The 22,914-nt window shown below is 39.4% G+C and overlaps 2 protein-coding genes across 4 annotated transcripts; one reads left to right on the top strand and one right to left on the bottom strand.

The window, feature by feature from the left end:
• The first annotated feature begins 824 nt into the window (after positions 1-824).
• Positions 825-22,523, top strand: LOC122362030 (mitochondrial dimethyladenosine transferase 1-like). Its single transcript, XM_043263275.1, is given in 9 exon segments — positions 825-913; positions 1,579-1,733; positions 1,837-1,988; positions 3,470-3,578; positions 4,010-4,161; positions 5,180-5,252; positions 5,255-5,298; positions 21,615-21,742; positions 22,271-22,523. Coding segments are annotated over 8 exon segments (1,044 nt in total). The 5' UTR covers positions 825-913; positions 1,579-1,600.
• Positions 16,350-21,573, bottom strand: LOC122362271 (claudin-20-like). Of its 3 annotated transcripts, none has more exons than XM_043263655.1 (2): positions 21,346-21,573; positions 16,350-17,339 (listed from the first exon to the last, which is right to left on the bottom strand). In XM_043263655.1, exon 2 carries the CDS (start codon positions 17,233-17,235, stop codon positions 16,504-16,506), a length of 732 nt encoding a protein of 243 aa, XP_043119590.1. In that variant the 5' UTR covers positions 17,236-17,339; positions 21,346-21,573; the 3' UTR covers positions 16,350-16,503. The 3 variants fall into 3 exon arrangements, with proteins under 3 accessions (XP_043119590.1, XP_043119591.1, XP_043119592.1); XM_043263656.1 differs by lacking the exon at positions 21,346-21,573 and adding an exon at positions 17,735-18,105; XM_043263657.1 differs by lacking the exon at positions 21,346-21,573 and adding an exon at positions 17,475-17,717.
• Positions 22,524-22,914: the final 391 nt, after the last annotated feature.

The following is a 22,914-nucleotide window of genomic DNA, read 5'->3' as shown; positions in this document are numbered from 1 at the left end:
AGACATATATTCTTTGACAATTCAGAGAAATAAATCCACACGGTTGGTAGAAATGGCACTTTTAAGTTTTGTCAAACACTGCAGAAATGCAGGGAGTGTTAATAGGCTCCCGGACTTTAGTGCAATTTATTTGTTTTATTCTCCAATATTATATTTTAATACTAAAATAAAAGCTCCAGCACTTAACAGGTGCAATTAAACCCTAGGACCCCAGAAAGCCGTATTTTTAATGGATACAATGCAATTTTGATTTGTATAAGATCGATATGTTCTCTGTTTGGAATAATCAAGTCACCTTTAAAATTGTGCTGAAATTAATTATAATTTTCTGTTAATCATTTAAGTCAATAATAAAAAAGGGAATTTCTTAAGGTTATGTCATGGCCTGCCAAGAGCTTACAAATGTCTCAAAAATACATAACTAATAATAAGCAGACAGAAAAAAATTGTTCAATCAGAGTCCAGATTTGTGGACTGATTTCTGACTGATGATGGGATAATATGAAGGACATGCTGTTAGATGACCAGATATTGGAAATATACACCAGGGATATTTAGCTAAGTATTAAAAATAGAATTGAAACCTCGCCTGATCTGTGAATCAAATCAAATAATAATAATTTTATTGTTTCTATACTATTGTAATTCCAAATTATTATAATGTGTGTGGTTCAAGCGACGCATTTTCAAGGGCACCAAACGTCCCCGCCCTTATGAACGCGATTGGTTAGTCTGTTCATTGCCAGCACTGCATTGGAGGAAATAATCACAGCGTCGGTGTAACCGCCTCCGCCGTAGGAAGGCATCTGCGCTGGTGAGGAAAACGTGTTTCCTGTTTGTGTCGTCCTTTAGCCTAAAACAGTTTTGTTCTTATTGAACATAGCTGTCGTTTAAATTTGCGCTCGAGTAAGAAGTTAAGTCATAAAAACTCATTTCTAGGCGAATTAAATATGTTAACAAGACAGAAGAAAGCATTCTCGTTTGCTAGCATGTCGCTGTCTGCACTGCTCACGGAATTATTTGAACATGTACAGACTTTGTTATAAATCTCTCCACCGAGGAAGTGTGTCTTAACTTAAACACAATTATATTGTTATTAACTGCTTTATCTAAGTGCTCAAGGGCGGTTGTTGTTACAACTTATATACATTTACGTTGCTCAATTATATACTGTATCTTACAATTAAATCACAATCATTTTATGAATGGGAAAAGTCCTTCACACGCCATACGTTTTACCTTTAACGCTTAAATGTCAGTTATTCTAGGAAAATAACCTAGTTTGTTTCTGCAGTTCAGAAGGTTAACCACAAGGTGTTACCCTAATATCAATATGTGGTGGTGTTTGACTAATATAATATAACATAATAATAATAATAATAATGTGAATGGCATGTGTTATTGCACTCTCTCTGCTCAAATCTTTTATAACTGGGAATATTTTTTTTCTCATGCACTAAAAGTGTATCTTTGCAGCGAGGCGTTCGGGGGTTGTTCTGAAAATCTGAGCTCTATTTTAATTCATTTAAAGATTTAAAAAGACAAGTCGTGCAATTGAAGCATATTTTTGTTTTTCAGTTGTGATTTTAGCTGAAGGGAGATGGCAGCCACGCAGAAACTGGCCTGTTTTCGGTTACCTCCTCTGCCTACCTTAAGGGAGATCATCAAACTGTTTAATCTGAAAGCAGAGAAACAGCTTTCTCAGAACTTCCTCCTAGACATGAGACTCACAGGTCGGTCCAGCTGTCGTTTACATGGGTTTCAACGAAGTAGCGCCCTGTGTGTGTTTGTGTAATGTGCGTGCAAAAATGTGAACAAAATCATTGTGGATTGCAGATAAGATTGTCCGGCAGGCGGGAAACCTGAAGAATGCGCACGTGTGTGAGGTGGGACCCGGACCTGGGGGCCTCACCAGGTCTATTCTGAAAGCTGGAGCAGCAGACTTATTAGTGGTGGAGAAGGACACGCGCTTTATTCCAGGATTACAGGTTCACAAATAAATCAGTCTGTTCTATAGAGCAATACGTTTTTTTAAATATTTGACTATTCTGAGAGGTGTTCATTCCACTTACTGTACTATCATTTTTAAATATTTAAATATTTTAAAATATTGGCATTGGCAGTGGCAAAGGGGAAACGCTGTATAAAAGAAGTTTCACTTATATTCCATTCCCAGTTACTTTAAAATGACACCCAGGGATGCATCATGGGTGAAAAACATGACAAAGACACACTTTGTATAAGTGTTTTTTAAACAATATTTAAAAGCCTTGTTATTTTTAACTGTACAGTTGTGCAAAAATTCACATTTCATTCATAGAAATGACAAAAAAAAGAAAAAAAAACCCTTTGAGATAGCATTATTACATTAAATTAGCATTGTATCCAGTAGATGGCAACAGAGTATCACTTAATAGCTCAGTTGCATTTCTAGTCCCTAGTTTTAAGCTAATGATTTTGAATTTATTATAAAATAATGATTATAACACATTTTAGCACTGTGCTCTAGAATAGTAATATAGAAAGCTCCTGATAAATCAATAAAATACCTTGATAAATCAATAACTAACTGCACAATCTCTTATTTACGTCATGTTTTTTTCTCTCTAGAAACTTATGGAAAAACTATTAAGGTAGTTCAGAGAGGATTCTTCCGATTAACCTACAGAAAACGCCTCTGACTGACCATTGAAAAAGTGGTCTAAAAGCCATAGAAATACTTTCTCATTGGATCTAAATCTAAGTAGATGACCTATTTTGATCTGTAAATGTTTAGGTTTTTACCAAAAGTGAGGAGTTTGCATCTGTGGACACCTGTTTGTGTGGATACAGCTGCTTTACCTTAAAGCATATATTTTTAGCTACTAGTGCCTGATATCCAAGAAACACTATAGGACACGTTTGAAATAATTAAGTTTTTTTTTATGGTTTAAAAAAAAAGATTTTATGTTCACCAAAGCTGCGTTTGTTCATTAAAGATGCAGTAATATTGTGAAATATTGCTGTGAAATATAACCAAAAGTTGTTTAAATATATTTTAACATTTTAAAATATTTTAAGTTATTTTAAAATAACTTTTAAAATTCCATTACCTCAAAATCAAGCTGCTTTTCAGCGCATCTCATCCTAATGGACTGAGAAAGATTTGCCAGTTCTTGCTGTGAGAGGTTACTTCACTCCGTCACCAAGGCACTTGCAAGTTATATTGTTGTAAGTTTGCGCAAACACACAAGGAATTTATGTTTTTAAGGAGCTCTTGGTACATGCATGCGTAGAGTACATATAACCATGAGAACAAAAATAACATCTAAATAAGGAAAAAACAATAAATTATGATCATTTGGTATGAATCTGGAACAGAACAATTATGTATGTGTACGTGTGCGTTTCTGTTTCTAATTTTATATTGTATAATTAGGCTGAGTAAGCATGTATATGGAAGTATGTGGGTCTTCTTCTGTTTGTTCAGCTCTTGTCTGAGGCTGCTCCTGGAAGAATGAGGATAGCACATGGAGATATTCTCACATACGGACTGGAAAGTGGGTTCCCAGCCCACCTATCAAAGACATGGGAAGATGGTAAACATTATAAGTGATCTCAAACACAGTTCGATAAATAACTAGCACTTTGCTATGGAGCGATATGTTTTATTTCACCCTGCGATCAAATACGAGCAAAACACAAATGGCAAATGCCTTTGCTGCTTATCCTTTTTGTCTTTGTAAAGTAAAGACTTATTTTTCTGACACGACCTGGCCTGGCCAAGCATTGCACAACCCCCCAGACCTCTGTTTAAAACCTATTACAGCCACTGTCATATTTACACACAAACAAGCTAAAGACACCTTGCCTTAATATCTGCCATCCAGTATTCAGCCTTTTCTGGGTGATCTAAGGCCACCTTAGGAAAGGTCAGCTGCCTGCTGGTGCATCATTTGCGTACTCTATTGTTACGTGAGCGGTTGAAGAACGCGAAAGGTTCTTTATGAATGTTGTGTTTGTGTTTCAGTACCCCCCAACCTGCACATCATTGGGAATCTGCCCTTTAGTGTGTCGACTCCTCTCATTATAAAGTGGCTGGAGCAGATATCGAACAGAACTGGGTGCTTTACGTTTGGACGGACAAGGCTTACGCTGACCTTCCAAAAAGAGGTGGCTGAAGTAAGTTGAACAATATCCCTGGTATATTTCATTTGCAATAATTTGTTTTAAAGTTGTTATGGGCAGTGAAAGGTTCGTAGTTTGGTTGCAAGGTCAAAAAAACTTTTTACCTTAAAACACTTACAGATCATTAAGCGTTCTTTGCATGTGGTATGAATGCATGTAGAATAAATATAATATGCATGTACTGCATTCATCATGTTGTAATTGACATGTGACCTAACAGTGACAGATTCATTGCCATTTCCGTGGCCTGATAAGATAATAAAGTGTTAAATGGATGTGCACTTTAGATTATTGCCAGAAGTAGCCTAGTAGGTCATCCAGTTACTTTTTTCTCTTTTCATGAATACTGCTCTTTGGGCTTTTGGGCTGTTTTGTTTGTTTGCTTGTTTGTTTTTGCCTTTTATAGTTAGGAAGTATGTATATTTTGATAAAACAACAGGCTGGAACATGTTAGCAACAAGCTATAACCTTATACACTTGTGGTAATGTAATAAAAAATGCTAGCATTGTCTAGACAATCCCTAGCTGAGTGAATACCACAACAAAGCCTATTCATTGTTTAGAAGTTTCTTTTGGTCCTTTATAAAGGCCTGCAAACCAGAGTTAACAGACGTCAATTTCAAATATGAATTTCGTCAAATATTTGATGTTGCACACTATGCAAGAAAATATGTTTTATATGAACAGCAACTGTAATAAGATCTTACAATTAAATTTACAGGAAATATGTTATTAGATTAAGTGAGTGAGTATAGGTTTTCAGATTTCATTGTGCTTTTTTCAGTTGTTATTTGTCTTTCAGCCTTAACTGTAGATAAACAAGCTATGTTCGGTTTATTTTTAGCATTTTTAGACGTTTTGGCACAATGTAGCAAATACAAAATATTGTGTGATGGTAGGTAACAAGTTAGAACTTTTCACGTTCCTTTTTACATCTAGAACAACATTAAACGTAAGTATTTGAGTGCATTATTTTAAAATTTAAAGAGATTGTCCTCTCTTTAATTGCTAGAGGTTAACAGCCAGCACAGGAAGCCGTCAACGCAGCCGCCTGTCTGTCATGGCTCAGTATCTCTGCACTGTCAAAACTGTTTCACCATCCCAGGATGTGCCTTTGTTCCAAAACCTAAAGTAAGTCCCTTCTGCTGCCATTTATGTTTCTGTGTCTCTCTGTGTTTGACTGCTCATGTGGAAGGATGTGGGTGTTAGCTCATTAGAAGAGCACAGAGTCAATGTTGTCTTAGATATGGAATCAGAGATGGCGACGCTTACTGTGTAATGATGCCCACAGGGCATTTGGTGCGCCATTCTTTTGTACAGTAAAGGAAATAAGAGCCTTAGTCTCGCTGTTTTACTCCACTGGATTTTTGAGTTTTGGGGAATGCCAAGGGTTTGTAGATAAGAGGTCCTATAAAAGAAAGTACCTTGCGCACAAAGTTCCCTTGTCTGTAAATATTTTATCCAGCCAGAGTGCTTTGGAATGAAGAAGAGAAGAAAGGAAAGTGGGACGAATTGCTCATTCTCTTGGATTAAATGGCACGGATGATTATTTCATTGCATACCAAGGCTTTTACACAACTGATGAAAGAAGTATGCTGCTTCATGAGGTTTCTCACAAGAACTTACTGAAACATCTCGAGATATAAATTGTACAAGAGTGATGATGCACTGTAGACACACTCCTGAGAAAAAGCTTAATTGTACTCTTTGAAAAAACATAGGCTAACACTTCTAAGATATCTGAGGGCTGAGTGCTGATAGGATGTTTCTCCATCCACCGAATTCCTTCCATTTTTAAGAAAATCTTTTTTTTTTTTCAAACACTGTGGTATTGGAGGACAAATCAATTTTCTTTGGTTGACTGAAATTCAATGAGGAATTCACCTTTAGACCTATTTGTATGCTATTTAGTTATCGCTCGTGTTTGTCTTCAGGTGTCTGATGTCAGGAAGGCGTTAATCTTGTGGAAAGGCAAAATAATAATCAGTGTTAAATGAAAAATAACCGCTTATCTTTGAGTAGGACTTAACATGCAGTTAGCGTTTTAGTGACTAATGAAGTGGCTCGCGGCTTCTTTGTGTTGCTCTGCTCTCGGTTTGTGCTGTGGTGGTTTTGAATGACATCAAATTGTGTGACATTCAGATCTAAAAAGGTCTTAATTTTTATATATAATAATAACAAATAATAATAAAATTGAATTGGCCAAACAGACTGAAGAAAAAGTCACATGCCGTATCTTTTGCCATTGGGCCAGTGATCAACCACCATGTGCACGACTATCTCGTAATTAAAAAAAAATGTCGAAATCTAGTTTACACTGGCCATAGGGACAGATAAATGTATGTGTTCTCCTCATGCTTGCATTAAAGAAGTGAATTCTTTTTGATTTTAGTTAAAGCATTTATTACTGCAAATTTGCCTTTGCCAGTTTATTTGCTTCACAGATCTGTGGTGGTGTGGATGCCATCTGTGTTGAAGAGGCTTACCCTAGAGAGGACTGCTCACGTCTTTTGAAATCAGCATTAGTTTGTGTGTGTGTGTGTGTGTGTATTGGCTGTGGAGTCTGCATACTACCTTAAATGTCAACCTGGTATCAAAAGGATGTAGTTTTTCCGGGATTAACAATAAGAATGGTCTAGGTTTTAGGCAAGTTCATGGATCAGCATCTTGCCCTTTTGCATTTGATTCAGCAGTGTCTCAGCAAATCTTAAATTTGTTCATGTACAGCCATATTTATGCCTTGCAAATTCTACTGATTTGTCAGATTGATAACGATCAGTAAGCGGCTAACTTACAAAATGTTCATGTAAATATTCATTTTATATATAAAAATGACTGTTTGTAATTCCAGTTAGAGTGTCTGGCATAAAGCCAGTTCAACGTTAGATTAGTTTACCAATCAAATTAGGGACTGATGAAATCACTCTTGGTCACACTAGGTTCTCTTGATGCACATGAAATATCATTTAAACTAAAATAATTGGAATAAAGGTGTTTTTAGTGTTTTTTTGTCTGTCTATCTATTTGTTTAATTATACCTTAGTTTATTATATTTTGTAATTAATATTATGCTCAGTTTAATTTTAAGTATACAGTCATGTGGAAAAGTTAGGACTGAATTCCATGGTTTCCATATCAGGACATAATAAAACATTTTCGCAGTTCTAAAAATTTTGAAAAATAAAACTTCACATGAACAACAACATATCACGTTGCACCAGCATTTCATTATTTATTTAACAAAAAAAGGCCAAAATGGAAAAGCCATGTGTGACAAAGTTCACCCAGTGGTAACATAGGACTTAAGAGTAAACAGCAGTTAAGCTATTATTAATCTAACAGCTTTGATTAATCATCAGCAAGTAAGTTTTAGCAGTTTGCTGGTCTGGACCGTTCAGGTGTGTGTTAACACAATGACAAGGAGGTAAGACACCAGCAATGACCTTAGAGAAGCAATTGTTGCTGCTATTAATCTGAGAAGACTAATATGGCCATTTCCAAACAATTTGAAGTCCATCATTTTACAGTGAGGTAGATTATCCACAAGTGGAAGACATTCAAAACACCAGCCTTGCCAGGAGTGTACATCCCAGCAGATTCACCTCAAGATCAGACTGTAACGCTCAGAGAAATGGCAGACAACCCAAGAACTTCATCCCAACAGGCCTCAGTTAACGTTGATAAAGTTCAAGACAAGTACACTGCAGCGTGGTTTAGGTTTGCAAAGTTGCATTTGACATGTTACAAAGAAGAGTGGGTTCAAGTTATTGCTGCTAAAAGTGGAACTACAGGTAATTAATCCATAGGGTGTTCTAACTTTGTCATTTATAGCTTTTCCATTTTTTATTTATTTTGTTAAATAAATGATGACACGGTGTGATATGTCATCTGATGTAGTTTACCTGAGGTTCTATTTTTCAAATTTTAAGAACTGACAAGAACCAGATAATTTTTATTATATCCTGATAATATTATCACAAAACCATGGAATTCAATAGGGGTGTCTAACTATGTACATGGGTCAAAGGCGAAAAAGGGTTTAAGCAAAAATACAATAAGTATAATACTGTTAAGTTAAATTTCAGTTGTTTTTCCCCCAACAAAAGAAAAAGTTTTCTGTTTAATTGCAAAGAATAAATGATACATTTTCCTGATTTACAAAAAGCATCCGCCAAAATGTCATTCAGTGTTTTCACAGTTCACAGTTTTGTCAGACATATTTACAACAAAAATCAATTTATGACATATTAAAAGGCTAATTACTTTCACCTCGAATACTAATTGTAATTTTACATTCTCAGAATTTGCCACTATCATACACATTAGGTACACCTTACGAGTACCAGGTTGGACCCCCTTTTACCTTCAGAACTGCCTTAATCCTTTTGAACAAGGCACTGGAAACATTCCTCAGAACATTTTGGTCCATATCGACATGATAACATCACGCAGTTGCTGCAGATTTGTCGGCTGCACATCCATGATGCGAATCTCCCCTTCCACCACATCCCAAAGATCTACTGGATTGAGATCTGGTGACTGTGGAGAGCCATTTGAGTACAGTGAACTCATTGTCATGTTCAAGAAACAAGTCTGAGATGATTTGCGCTTTATGACATGGCGCGTTGATGGGTACACTGTGGTCATAAATGGATGGCGTTAACACGATGCTCAGTTGGTACTATTGGGCCCAAAGTGTGCCAAGAACATCATTGCTCTTGGCACACCACACCATTACACCACCACCAGCCTGAACCGTTGATACAAGGCAACGTTTTTCCAATCTTCTGTTGTCTAATTTTGGTGAGCCTGTGCAATTGTACCCTCAGTTTCCTGTTCTTAGCTGACAGGAGTGGCACCCGGTCTTCTGCTGAGGTGGTAGCCAATCCGCCTCAAGGTTTGGCGTGTTGTGCATTCAGAGATGCTCTTCTGCATACCTCGGTTGTAACGAGTGGTTATTTGAGTTACTGTTGCCTTTCTGTCAGCTTGAACCAGCCTGGCCATTCTCCTCTGACCTCTGGCATCAACAAGACATTTGCGCCCACAGAACTGCCGCTCACTGGATATTTTCTCTTTTCGGACCGTTCTCTGTAAACCCTAGAGATGGTGCGTGAAAATCCCAGTAAATCAGCAGTTTCTGAAATACTCAGACCAGCACGTCTGGCACCAACAACCATGCCACGTTCAAAGTCACTTAAATCACCTTTCTTTCCCATTCTGATTTACGGTTTGAACTGCAGAAGATCGTCTTGACCATGTTTACATGCCTGAATGTATTGAGTTGCTGCCATGTGATTGGCTGATTATAAATTTGTGTTAACGAGCAGTTGGACAGGTGTACCTAATAATAAAGTGCAGGTAAAGGTGACCATTTGTCAGCAAGAATGTTTTACTAATTAAAACATAAAATATAATATCGCTCCCTCATTCTTCTATATATTTTAATATGTACAAGACAGAATAAGCTTATTGTTTGAATTTTTACATAAATACTGTTACACTGAATGACAATGTTGGTTTCAAACCAATTCCAACATTTTATTCTTCAAAACGTATCTAAAACCTTAACCTAGTAGAGACTTTACTTACATTTAATGTGCTTTATGGACATAAAATTATTTAAATTAAATAAAAAAAAGGAGTATGTATTTATATATATATATATATATATATATATATATATATATATATATATATATATATATATATATATATATATATATATATATGAAAATAAAGCTTATTTTGCATGTGATTTACCATATGACAGCATTTGTTTTAAAGTTAATTTGTAACCATGTGAGTCTAATTGGGTTGGTCTGGTTTTGTAACCAATCATGTAACTCTAAGTTTGTTTCATCTAACTTCATGGTACAGGACCTGTAGTCATACTTAAATTTTTTAAATAAAATGCTTTTTTTTTTTTTTGAGTGTAGTTTTACCTGTATCTCACGTCATCCAAAACACAGTACCAGTAAAACTATATGAAATAAGTCTGTGTGAATTGGTCCAGAGATCACAGCACACGAACACTGTGCAAAGTTAATAGGATTTATCAAGGTTTAGAGAGAAGATGCGTCTGGGAGTAAGTTGCCACACATGCTGTATAATACACAGCCTCCTGTTATGCTCTTGTCAAATTAACTGGATTAGAGAACTGAATATTGTGCAGCTGGTAATTAGCAGTAGCTCATTCACTGTATTTAGAGAAGAGTCCTGAATTGCTCTGCACTACATTCACACTATGGCTTGAATTATTAGATTTGCCACGTTTCATTTCCCTGCAGAACCCCTCTGTAAGGTCAGAGAGAATTAGCGCAGCATTTCAGAACAGGATGGAGTTGTTCTATTTATAATCAGAGCATTAGCTGATATTGGCATGCCACTAGGGCTGTGTTTTTTTTTTTTTTTTTTTTTTAATGTGGCTTTTTTATGTCTGGCAGTCTTGTGTGGACGCTGCGAGGCACCTTGTTCTGTCACATTGAGTGACTATGGTTGTCCTTGAAGGCTTGTGTCCACGGTGATTGGTTGTGCATTGCATGTCCTCAGGCCCTCGCTGCACTCGCTGGTCTCCTCTGTCACGGATCTCACTTGACACCCCCACCAGGTGCATCACAAGGCTTTAACCCCAGCACTTGCCCACGCAGTGACTGCTACAGTAAATGTTAAATTATGACACGTTTAAACTAAAGTTCTGATTTCTAGCATGCATGTCTTATTCAGCTGCAATACTTGAGTCATCGCCCACACCGTGTCTGCTGTTAGACAGGACAATTGCATTCCTTGGAATGACTGAATGAATAATTATAATGTCTTGATCATCAGATGCAAAAAGTGGTTCAGTAGCGAAGCCCCCACGCGTTTCACGAGCTGCCGTCCCTTGAGCTGATGCGTGTACGGAGGCAGACATGGAGCCAGCTGCTACTGCAGTGTCCTTCCCACACACAGAGGATAGAAAGTGTGAGTATGGGGAGACAGCTTGAGGATGAGCTCACGACAGAGATTGATCTGTAGAGAGAGTGAAGCGTGCCTCAAGCAGATGTTTGTCTGGATATTAAGAGTAATGGAGGCAATGGCACCTCCGTCCCTCTGCGATCTCTGAGGAGACGATCCTACACAGCTACACATGTGGGTGGATGACATCCGAGCAAGAAAACGTGGAAAAAGGCATAAAGAAATAGTTTTGAATCCTTTGAGGATTTGTAGTATATGATAACTGCAGTTGTGTTTTTAACTACATTTTTTTTTTTTTTTTTTTTTTTGTAATTCAGTTAATTGGTGAAAGGTGTAGGAGCTTTGCTAAAACCATTATCCCATTTCAGTTCTTTTATAACAAGTTTATCCTATCAAATATTCCCATTACTTAAATTTGATCACAGATATATTTCAGCTATCATTTTTGAATGTTTCAGCAAATGGTTGTGGGTCACACACAATGTTATTAAAAAATATCCAGATATATTCCAGTAGAGACTTGCTGTTCTGCAACAGCAGTATTCTGGCATTATTTTCTCATTTCTTAAAATAAGAGGGAGAGAGGAAAAAAAAACCTGAAAAGCTATTTTGAAATGATATCCTGGACATAAAAAGGTGTAATTTCAACTACATAGCAAGGCCAGTCGCTTTTTTTATGTCCATTTTAAGGATCATTAAACTCTTTTTCTCCATTGACTGTAGCACCATGGGACCATCACCGAAAAATGAAACCTCATAGAGTGAATAATGGGGTCAAATTTGGTATAAGTAGTGCTCCATTTTAATAAATGGGGTCAAATGAGGTATCAGGAGTAAAAGAAGGTTATTTCAATGTCGCAGAAAGCCCACAGCCAATATATTTGGATTACATATCTAAAAATATCCCATTTTAATATGAATGCTTTGTATTTTGACCAAAGCTGTTCAGTTTTCAATGAAGATATTTAAGAGATCTGGCAAATGTTTTTTAAATCAACTGTAAGATTTGATTATTAACTGCTGTTATGCAGTCTATTACAACAGCATTATTTTATGTTGGGCTCCTCCCACATATTTACTTATAATAATTATTCTCCTCTGTGTGTGATGCTTAAATGCACAAAGTATTTAAATTTAATGACAAAATACAGTAAAACCGTCACCGAAAGAAGCGTAGTATTTACTTTTAAACACAAAATTTCGCTCTGAAATCGCTAGTAAATTTCACAAATTCCGAGTAACACAAGTTAATTGACTGAAATAGTATTTTTCTAAAACATACTCCAGTAATCTTTTATTTACACATTTAAAAGCAAAAGAAAAATAGTTTTCGTGCAGGCTGTTTTATCTTGGCATTCTATACTGCCTGTCTCAGCAGTTCACAATGCACCAAACAAGAGCAGTATCATCATTTCATTGTGCTCACGGTACTGAGTGTGTGTACAGACCCAGAAGTGTTTCCAGAAGGGCAAGGTCAACTACAGTGTCTGACAATCATCTTCCATGCTGCTCATATTACAAAAATAACACACTGCCTCTAAAAGCAAATCATAATAATAATAATAGTAATGCTTGCAGTGAGGGTGCTAGTACTAACTGATCGATGGTCGCTGGTGTTACTGAAATGCTTTACCTTGCATGAAGACATGTAATGCGTTATTTTGCCTTTGTGTGATGTAATGCAGTAGCTGGGGGTTCTTCTCATCACTATGTACAACATGTATTAAACCATATTAAGATGACCTAAAAAATTCACCTACAGGACCAAGCCTGCAGTGTTTAATGGTCTGTGGCACTATGATCAGTGCATACATCAAATCATAATGGATAGTAAATCATTTAAGCATTTTATATAAAAAAACAGCCACATCTGCTACTAGTAGTAATAGTGTAATTCATATGTACTACTATGGTGTATGCAAATGTGCTTTGTCATTTAAATGCATCATCCTTGAATGAAGAAATTGGGTAAACACCTCTTATAATGACCTCTTTCAGTGGTCTTCTAGGACACGAATGAATGAAAGATTTTATTTTTCCATTTTTAATGTTAACTAAAAATACAGTAAATGGAACTGTAGCTGTGTTTTCAATTCAGATTTTTGCCATTTGTTCCTCAAATGAACAATACAGCACAAATGAATTAAAATAAGACTTAAGTTGTTTTTAAGAACATACTACTTTACACCAATTTTTATTAATAAAAATATAACTACTTGCACAAGCACACTGAGAGAACAGTACAGAAATATTTGAACATTATCCTCTGCAAAATTAAGAAGGTGCAGAAGCATCCACCAAAATATCAGCTGCATTTATCCAGTGAGAAATAATTAAATTGGCCACTGAACAAAAATGAGGGCCTGTTTGTTTCGTCTGGGTCATATGAAACTTTTTTTTCTTTCTATAGCGTGCTAATAAACAAGCTGCACCATAACAATATATCAATAGTTTGCTTTTATAATTACAAAACCTCTTCTGGCAATACTATCTACAGGTAATCATCTTCGTATCAGTGCATCTTTTACCACGTTGAGCTAACAAAAAAAATAAATTGCTTTCAATTGAGGTTACACAATTAAAGGTGTAAATGTTTGTCTTCTTATAAAGAAGATTCGCTGTGAACATGCTTGGGTGTCGAACAGTGATCTCTGTAAATTAATAACGATATATATGCAATCTTTGCAGAGCTTTGATGAATATGAAATCCCAAAGCGCAATTTAGAGTCATCTCTGCCCTTTCAAGCCTACCCTAGAACTGCCTGTGATCCTAGAATCATTGTGCTTTGGAATTCAAGAATAGTTTACGTTTTAGTTGACAATGTTCGATTTATAACATTTATAAATCATCTCTCAGTACAGATGACAGTCTTTCGAAAACTTTAAATCATCTTGCATTTGGCAAACAGAACAGTACACCTGTACATACATTTGCAAAGTAGTCATGAGTTTGGCACATTCACAATTGTAACATTTCAGTGCATCGTTACTTTTGGAGGTAGGAGGAGTGCTTATTGCATTCGGTAATGGTGCACGGGCAGTCGTTAATGTCCAGAGTTGGCATGGTCTGCTGAGGAGTGCGTAATCTGCCCTAGAGGGGCAGCGCAAAACCCGGCTGTGCCCACGCAGCATGCCCGCCGCCGCCTGCAGGGGGCGAGCTGGGCCCAGCCATCTGCTCGCTTGTGGGAATCTGCTTGAGAGGAAGAATGCGCTGTGCTATCCATCACTGCCAAAGCTCTTTTTTGCCAGAGCAGAACAACACTGAAATTGCATTCCTCCCTTCAGCAGCACAGAAACGCATGGCTGCATCCAAGCACAACACACACTTAGTCGACTCTTGGCACAAGTTATATATGCAGGGGAGGGGGCATGCTTATGAGGGGGTGTTTGTGTGTACATGCATTGGCAAATTTGCACATGACATGCAGCTGTTCTGGCTGTCAGAGGCAACATCAATAAGCGCTCCGGGATGAAGAGTACTGAGGGAGGTAGAAAATGAAGTTTCTTCTACTTTAATAAATAGTAAAACCTTTATGGCCAGTATTTGTGACATGTTGTCTGTTTAACAGAAACAGAAAGTCCATGTTTCCTAAGACATTTAGGAAACATGTTACGTAACATGCTGTAGCCAGTAATTCTACTGTGAAATGTGTGTTTTGGGCAGATTCCCGGACAAAATTGCAGTACCCCATTACATACTGCACCTTTAATCCATGTAAAATTGCATCATTGCAATGCATTTAAAGGGACTCGAAAAAAAGTATCCATTTTGCCATCATTTATTGGTTTGAAACTTGTGTGAACTCAAAAGAAAATGTTTTAAAGAATGTTGATAACCAAGTTCAAACGCATACCATCTTGGAACAACTTGAGGGTGAGTAAATGATGACAAAGTGTTAACCATCCTGTGGGTGAAGCACCATAAATAACACTTTAAATGTTTAACTTTCCCTTTTTCTCACAATCGACAGAGTGCCACAGATGGATGGCCATGAATAACCTGAAATATTCCTTTAAGATGACATAAGAAGCCCACTGTAGGTGACAATCTGTCAGCAGACACACTGCTTGATGCATTTCTAGATGAATGTGGCTGCTTATTCAAATTGGGAAAAAAGGAAAGTCATTTGGCAAAGAACCACTTCCTGTGAGAGTGGACCCAAACAGATTGCAGCCTTATCAGGTGCCACATGCCTCCATAAAAACGCTGCCAGTTACTGAAACTCAATCTCGTCTTTGTTGATGTTATGTCTGTTTAACACGTACATTGTCTGCTGATCGTATTCTCAAGCTCGGAGGTGGTCAGCAGGGTATGGACCCTCCCATCTGAGAGCAGAGGCTGGGTCTCTAGACACCGATCCTCTGCTGTTAGCTGGAGTGATTTATGACAGTCTCCAGCTTGTCGCAGACAGGACCACCCTCCTCTGAGTGTGCAGAGAGACACGACCCTAGACAATACACGTATTTGGGTGTAGAATCCCGTTTCCATGGCAGTGAGTGTAGCAGCACGAGTAAAAAGCACACATGCAGCATGATGAGTGTGTGTGCGAAAGAGCAAAATGTTTGGGGCAAGATGCGAAAAGTGTTGAACAGCAGAACGTTACACCATCCATTTGACGTAAGAAGGGGCAGTGTCCTCTCAGCCTCGATATGGATTTCCCATACATGCCTGACCCAGCGACCCCTGTACACTCTCTCCTCCTACTTCTCTCCAAACAGTTTCAGCGGTTTATGTACTACAGCTCTTTAGGCACAGGCTATATGGCTACAATTCAGTCTACATCAGGCATTCCACTGCATTATGCACAGGCTCCAGAAAGCATGCTTAGGCAGAATATCAATCATCCTATCAGCTACCAAAATAAGACAAGAGATTTCATTAACACAACCATTACTCAAACAGAAAGCAAAGCAAAGAATCTCCCAAACAAGGGCTCTCCCATACTGTTGCCTCTTAGAGACATATTGCCATCTTACTTAAACAGAGGTTACCAAGCGATTGTTAGCAGCTAAACGATTGCTTCTGAGTTCAGATCTTTGGGAAGGGGGGTAGGATTTAAAGTAGCAGAAACATTCCCTCGTTGCTAATCCGGTCCCAGAGGAACACTTTAATACGATTTACTAGGATGCTGGATATGTGCATTTATATATCGCCTTGCTCAGTCTTGCTGCCACTCGCTCCTCAGTATTCACGATCCATCTGTTCGTAGACGCGTCGCTTAGGGAATACTTCCACCGTTTTGTGCTTGCTGATCTTAAAAAGAGAAGAGACGACAAACGATAAGGGAAATGCTTCAAAGTTGCAGTCCCTCTCGCCCTTTCGTGTTGTAATCACGAGAGCCTAGAGGTCGAGTGGCAGTGCATTGCACTCGTCTCGGTCCCCTATACATAGTCCTGCAGGCTGTAGCCAGTCTTGTTGTCCAGCGGGGAGAGAGAGCAGTACTGGTGCTGGAGCTGGTCCTGTTGCTGTTGCTGCTGGAGCAATTGCTGCTGCTGCTGCAAGAGGAGTTTGTCCGGAGGCAGAAGTATCAAATCCTGGGGGCCGTGTCTCTTCCCCGAGCAGGACAGACAGAAAATGGATCCGCCCACGAAAAGGAAACCAGACGAGACGAAGGCTACGTAGACGGCGCCGCCCGGCTCGAACTTGTTGCTTTCTGGCACATTTGCGTCCAGGAAACTGACAATAACCTCGTTTGTGTACCAGGAGGCAGGAACAAGGCAGAGAAAGCCAGAGGCCAGAAAGCAAGTGCCGGCGGCCATGGCAGCGTGACGCTTAGCGCGCCGTCCCCCGCCCCAGCGAGTGCACTTTAAACCCAGAGAGGCCAAACACAATCCCAGCGCTGCCAGCACGCAGGAGAGCACCATAGTGGTGCGTGCCGTCTGGAGGTACGCGGGCAGAGCCAGCACGGAGTACTTCAGCGTACAGCTGAACATGCCAGTGCTGTACCAGGTGCAGTCCATCCACAGCCCCTGCATCTGCGAGATGGCAGTGATGATGTTAGAGCCAACGTCCGCGCTAACCTTCCAGTTGGGCAGCAACGTGGCCACCGTGGCACCTAGGATGCCTAGCAATGCCAGCACGAAGGCGAAGATCTGCGTGCCCGTGGACGCCATCCTGCCGCGTTCCTGAACTCGGCCAACATTCACACGAGCTTGCCTCGTCCCCTCTCCTTCGGCTGCAACTGCGACGGCAGAGACTCCTCAGCACCGCCGCCTGCCTGAGGAAATAAGTGAGAGAATTAAACGAGTGTCCTCCTCCTCCCCCAGCGCGCTGGGAACAAAGAGAAGTGTGCACACAGGATGATGAGGAAGCAGGTTCCTAACTGTGCTTTTACTGCTGCCTTGCCTCCTACCCACAGCTCTGCTGGAGAACTGAGTTCTTAGCGCACGCATTGTTGCCATGTCTGATATCTGGAGTCAGATTCCGTTTTCCGTACGGCCAGGTAAAGGAAATAAAGTATCGTTTCAGACGCACGAGCGCACAACTTGTCAGCACGTTTTCTTCCCCCCCCTAGTTTTTACCAGTGACAGAAATCTTTTAGGTTATGACTCATAGTGGAGGCTGAACGGTTTGTTTGTAATACGGAGCGGAATGCAGAAATCCTGTCCTTACCTCGGCTGGTGCAGAGCGAGCTATGACGCGTCAGGTTTCCGAGCACACACACACACACACACACGTACGTACACACGCTGCTAAATACATAAACGCAGTATAAACGCCCGTAGTTGTGTCGTTGGCGATCCGTTCATGTTATCCGTGTCTTCAGCTGCAGCAGCGGTATATTAGAGGACATCGGTGATGGAGCGACGATGCTGTTTTCAAAGCTGCACGAATGATGCTCTACGTCACGCAGCAGCGATCTCTCAACTTCACGCGCATGAAAGTCTGTGTTGTTTGCTCCGTATGCTTTCACAGCGATTCAAGACCCGTCTATGATCTAATGTCCTTGCTTAGTTATTTGATTCGATTTAACGTCGATTTAGAATGATTTCATGTAATCCTTCATTTAATTCGTTTTGAAAGGTTTTTAATGCAGTTTTATCTGATTTAAGCTGCATTATATGACATGTTTTGGATTTGAAGTATGTTAATGTAACGAATAAATCATATTCTTATTGAACATCTTTGTTTGCCAGTCAAAAGAAAGAAGAAATTATCCTAAAAAGATTTGAAATATTATGAAATGGTTGCATTTATTAGAGGAGCAATACTTCTGTCATTTTGTTTATCAAATGTATTATATATTAAAAATAATAATAATAATAAAAATAAATTATATATATATATATATATATATATATATATATATATATATATATATATATATATATACACACACACACACATATATATATATATATATATATATATATATATATATATATATAAAATTTAAGCAAAGAAAAATTGGACTGTCCCATGGTGTGAAAAAAAACTTAACACACAAATAACATGAAAAAAAAATCATACTTAGTTTATCTTCATTGTTGTTGTTTTTTTTTTGATAGGGTATTATTATTCATACATCAACTACCCATATGTGTGTGTGTGTGTGTGTGTGTGTGTGTATGTTTGTGTTAAGGCACATGCTATGTGAGTAGTGGCCTCATCGGGGGGTCTAAGGCATGGCCCTTTCACCTGCTATTGAGGAGTTTCACTAAAGTGGCAATGCACCACTATCGCCCTAATCATAATATGACTAGCCACTGAGCAGGAACATTCACTCTGCAGGAGGATGAACTCACAGCTGCTGCCCCTATAAACCCCTACACACCCCACCCTGCCGTCCTCCATCCGTCCTCTCCTCGCTGCAGGGTGGGAGTGGCTATATGGCATTGGTTTAGAAATGACAAAGAGGGCAAAAGAAGGACGAAACTGAATCTATCTGTATGTCAGTCTGTCTGTAAAAAACGAAAAAATATCAAAATCAGAGCTGTAAGTCAAAATCAATACTTTTACGCAGGCGGAGCTACGTGTAGCCTTGTACTCTTATATCTCATAGTGAGATCTTAATTTGAATGCATTTGGGACTTTAGTGGGGTTTAAACATGTTGTCCTCACCTTATGCATTTTAAGTGCTGCTGCTGGGATTGCGCTTTAGCAAAAATGTATAAACAATGTGTAAGGGTTTGCCTATAGGGGATGTGTGTGTGTGAAGACTCAGAAAGCAATTATATGCATGGTGTCTTGATTTTATCACCTCTAGCTATCATGTGCAAAGGCTTGAGATGGACATCGAAATTGTCATTTCTTGAGAAACGGGATGGGGGTGTGTTTCTTTTTCCTGTTCATTTTTTATTGTTTAGGATGAGATCCATTTGTTATTCACAGTTGCTGATGGAGACATTTCATTACCCTGCTGTAGCTGTTTGCCTGTAATGCAGATGTCAAAATGGTCTTACTGCAACTGCTACAGAAATGGCTGTTTAAATTCATGATAATAAATGGAAATTACTCTCTGCTGTGCAAGAGGAAGTGCATGGGTTTCCACACTACCTTGATTTATTGCCTCTGTGCTTTTTCTTGTGACTTTACTGTTCAATAAAATAGGAATACCTTGCATTCGTCAAGTTCTTAAACATAGGGCCAATGTTCATTTGGCCCTCTTATTTTCATCTCGCCTTGCGTCTTCAGGGAAGACTGTTTAGTAAAATAGGAATACCTTGCATTTGCCAGACATTGGGAGTCTGTATTGTCCCATATAGTAGGCTGGAGAGAGTCTCAATGAGAATCAATTCATATCAAAGCACATCAGTAGTTCCTTTGGTTCCCATCAATGCCTTGGGCTGTTCATAAAGCGTAGGACGAGCCATTCCTACAGTAAAAACAAGCCTCACTGGCTAAAGCCCTGTCAGCCCGGGCTGGTTAGATTCTCTTTTTCAGCTTCCTCATCTGAGGTGAAGTAAGAGCGGTTGTCTTTTGAAAGTGCTGTCATGATTAATGTATCCATACTCATTGTGGGACTATTTTCTCCTTTCCTTCACTGTATGCATTTCCAGCCGTGTACTCCGTTCTTTCACTGGCAGTTATGTAAAGGAAATAATGGTTACTCAGATAGCCCGAGGACTGCCACCTCGATTTGATCATTCTCCATTAGAAACGACAAATTAAAATTTCACCCTTTGTATTAAGGAGCACTTGCACTCAGGTGTAAAATGAGAAAGGACCATATACAGTACAGCAGGGAGCGAATGTAGTGTGTAGTGGTGCTGTATAGAGTTTTACTTGTAACGTGTGGAGGTTATTAATGACGGTTTTTGCAATATATGTATGTGTGTATATAGACCATTTGTGTACTGCCTTATTACCTTATTATTGAAATAACTTAAGGAAAGTGAGGGTATAATGTGTATATAACTCTATGCAGTTGCTTCTAAATCCTGAGCTGTAAAAATTGCTTAGTGTTTCTTTGTGACGAATCTACCTGGTCAAGATTTCAGACACCTTCGCAGAGGGAAAGGATGAGTGTCTCATTCTGAAAGCTGGGTAAATGACAGGTGGCCAAATTGATTTCTTGAATGTTGGTTCTCCTTCTGCATAGCTGAGGCGGATGAGTTGATGCTTTCTGAAAGCTCTCGTCACATCTTTCCTTCTCTGTCATCTCCAGTGTAGTGCTGTTTTGTAGCCCTAAACACCAGAAGGGCTCTTCAAAGCCTTGTATCCTGCTCGTAATTTATTTAAAATGAGTGGAAGAATCTAGACAAAGTCTAGAAAGCCAAGAGTCCTGCATGACTGCGACACAACCAGCTGGGTTTACATCGCAGTAAGGCATGCTGCTGAAATGCAGGACAAACCATTGGGCATTTTCTCTTCATCACCTCCGTATCGGTTATCTTTATCACACGACTCCATTCCGGGGGCATACCACCATCACATTTCTAGAATTTAATGCTGCGTATTACTACTATATTTCCCCTAGATGTTTAGCTTTTACTTAATCGATTAAGTCCAGAATCCACAATCTGGATTAATACAGATAAACAATTAGTTCTGCTGCAGGTCGGTAACTGGTTCTGGAGCTAGAAAAATAACGCCTCTCTCTACAATTACACGAGAGAAACGTTTTTTTGGTGAGCACAGCAGACGTCTGTGTCGATTTTGCATAATGAAAAGAAACACCGTCCTTTACTGCTTATCGGCAGACCAGGGAAGCATCCCCCACGTCATCACCAGACTCAGGTTAGAAGAACATTTAGGAAGCAACAGTGTAACAAGCGACTTACTATTCACATTTGAAGAGGCTTGTTTTGATGCTCCTTCAAACAGGTGTTACTGTAGCAACCGGAACTGGCTTGTCATCATGCAGCGTCACCCACCGCCTCCTCACAACCCTCTGCTTTTCTTCACTCGCATCCCTCTCTCGTGCTAGTTTCCATTCCGTTTCTCCCCCTCATTCGAGTGGGAGTAGCTTGTGAAAATGGTATCCAGGTCTGACTGTAACACTGTTGTCTGTGTGTGTGTGTGTGTGTGTGTTTTCATCTCGTGTGCGTAGGTGGATGTGGGGGTGGTGCACTTCACTCCGCTGGCTCAGCCCCAGATCCAGCAGCCCTTCAAGCTGGTCGAGAGGATTGTCAGGAACGCCTTCCAGTTCCGGAGGAAGTACTGCCACAGAGGGCTCGAGTAAGCATTCTGCATTCTGCACACTACTTTTCCTCTCTGTTTACCTCTGTTCTCCTGGATTTTAGTCAGGGTGGATACAGAGATACGAAGTACAGTACGCACAACTGGTGTTGAGCGTTCTCCAGCAAAACATTAAATACACACATTCAAATTATTGCACTCCCGCTCCTGAAAGGCCACCGTCCTTCATCATAATTAAACAGAACTGAAGCTGAAGCAAAGCGTCGGGGTTACTGGAAGCTTCCAGCCAGATGTGTTGGGGCTAGTTGAAGCGCAGTGCTACAGGAAGTTGCCCTTCAGGAGCTGGAATTTGGGAAGGAGCTTGACAATTAGTGTCACTGAAGTGAGGGAGAACATCTGTAATTTCACCAGCAACATGAACTGCACGTGTCGCTGCGTTTCTAGCTTGACAAGCGCTAAGCGAACATCCGCACAGACCATATAACGTCACTTCCATGCCTCTTCTCTAGTGTGGTACGTTAACTCGTCGTGTCAGCGTGTGATGACTGTTTTTTTTCTTTGCTGCAGGATGCTGTTCCCAGAGTCTCAGCGTCAAGAACTGACGGAAGAGTTGCTGCGCAGTGCTGATGTGGATCCCACACTGCGGCCCACAGAGATCTCTATTTCTGAATTCAGGGCTTTAGCAGACGCCTACAGTAAGCTTTGCGAGGAGAACCAAGGCCTCATCGACTATGATTTCAGAGAAGAACTCAAACTCAAGCATCAGGCAAAGAGACAATTTGGCAACAAACGTAAAGTTCGAATCTTCACAACTCGATAGAGGAAAATATTAAAGACAACCACTAATGCAGCAGTCTCCCTTTTCACGGTGACCGTTTAACCAGCAGGCATGTATTATTTTTTGCTCTTGAATGGATGTATGTAGAAGACTAGCCAGCAGTGAGGTAAATGAAGCATCAGCTGAAAAAAAAAAACGCATTGAGTGTGACATTTAAGCATTCTGCGAGGGCTGAAGAAAAAGCTTTTAGAAAACGCAAGGATCAAAATAAAGTTATGGGAGATATGGTTTGAGAACACTGAATTATCACCATAAAGCTATTTTGTAGGTAGGAAGGAAGGAAAATTACGTTAATTAATATCAGTTCCTAGCCACCATCGCTGTATTGAACTGAGGAAGACAGGGTTTCCCAGAAAACCTGTCATATCATGAA

The sequence above is a fragment of the Puntigrus tetrazona genome, chromosome 17 (genome assembly GCF_018831695.1).
Source record: "Puntigrus tetrazona isolate hp1 chromosome 17, ASM1883169v1, whole genome shotgun sequence".
NCBI classification, from domain to species: Eukaryota; Metazoa; Chordata; class Actinopteri; order Cypriniformes; family Cyprinidae; genus Puntigrus; species Puntigrus tetrazona.
Note: the sequence above shows the minus strand (reverse complement) of the source record. Positions and strands in the feature narration are given on the sequence as shown.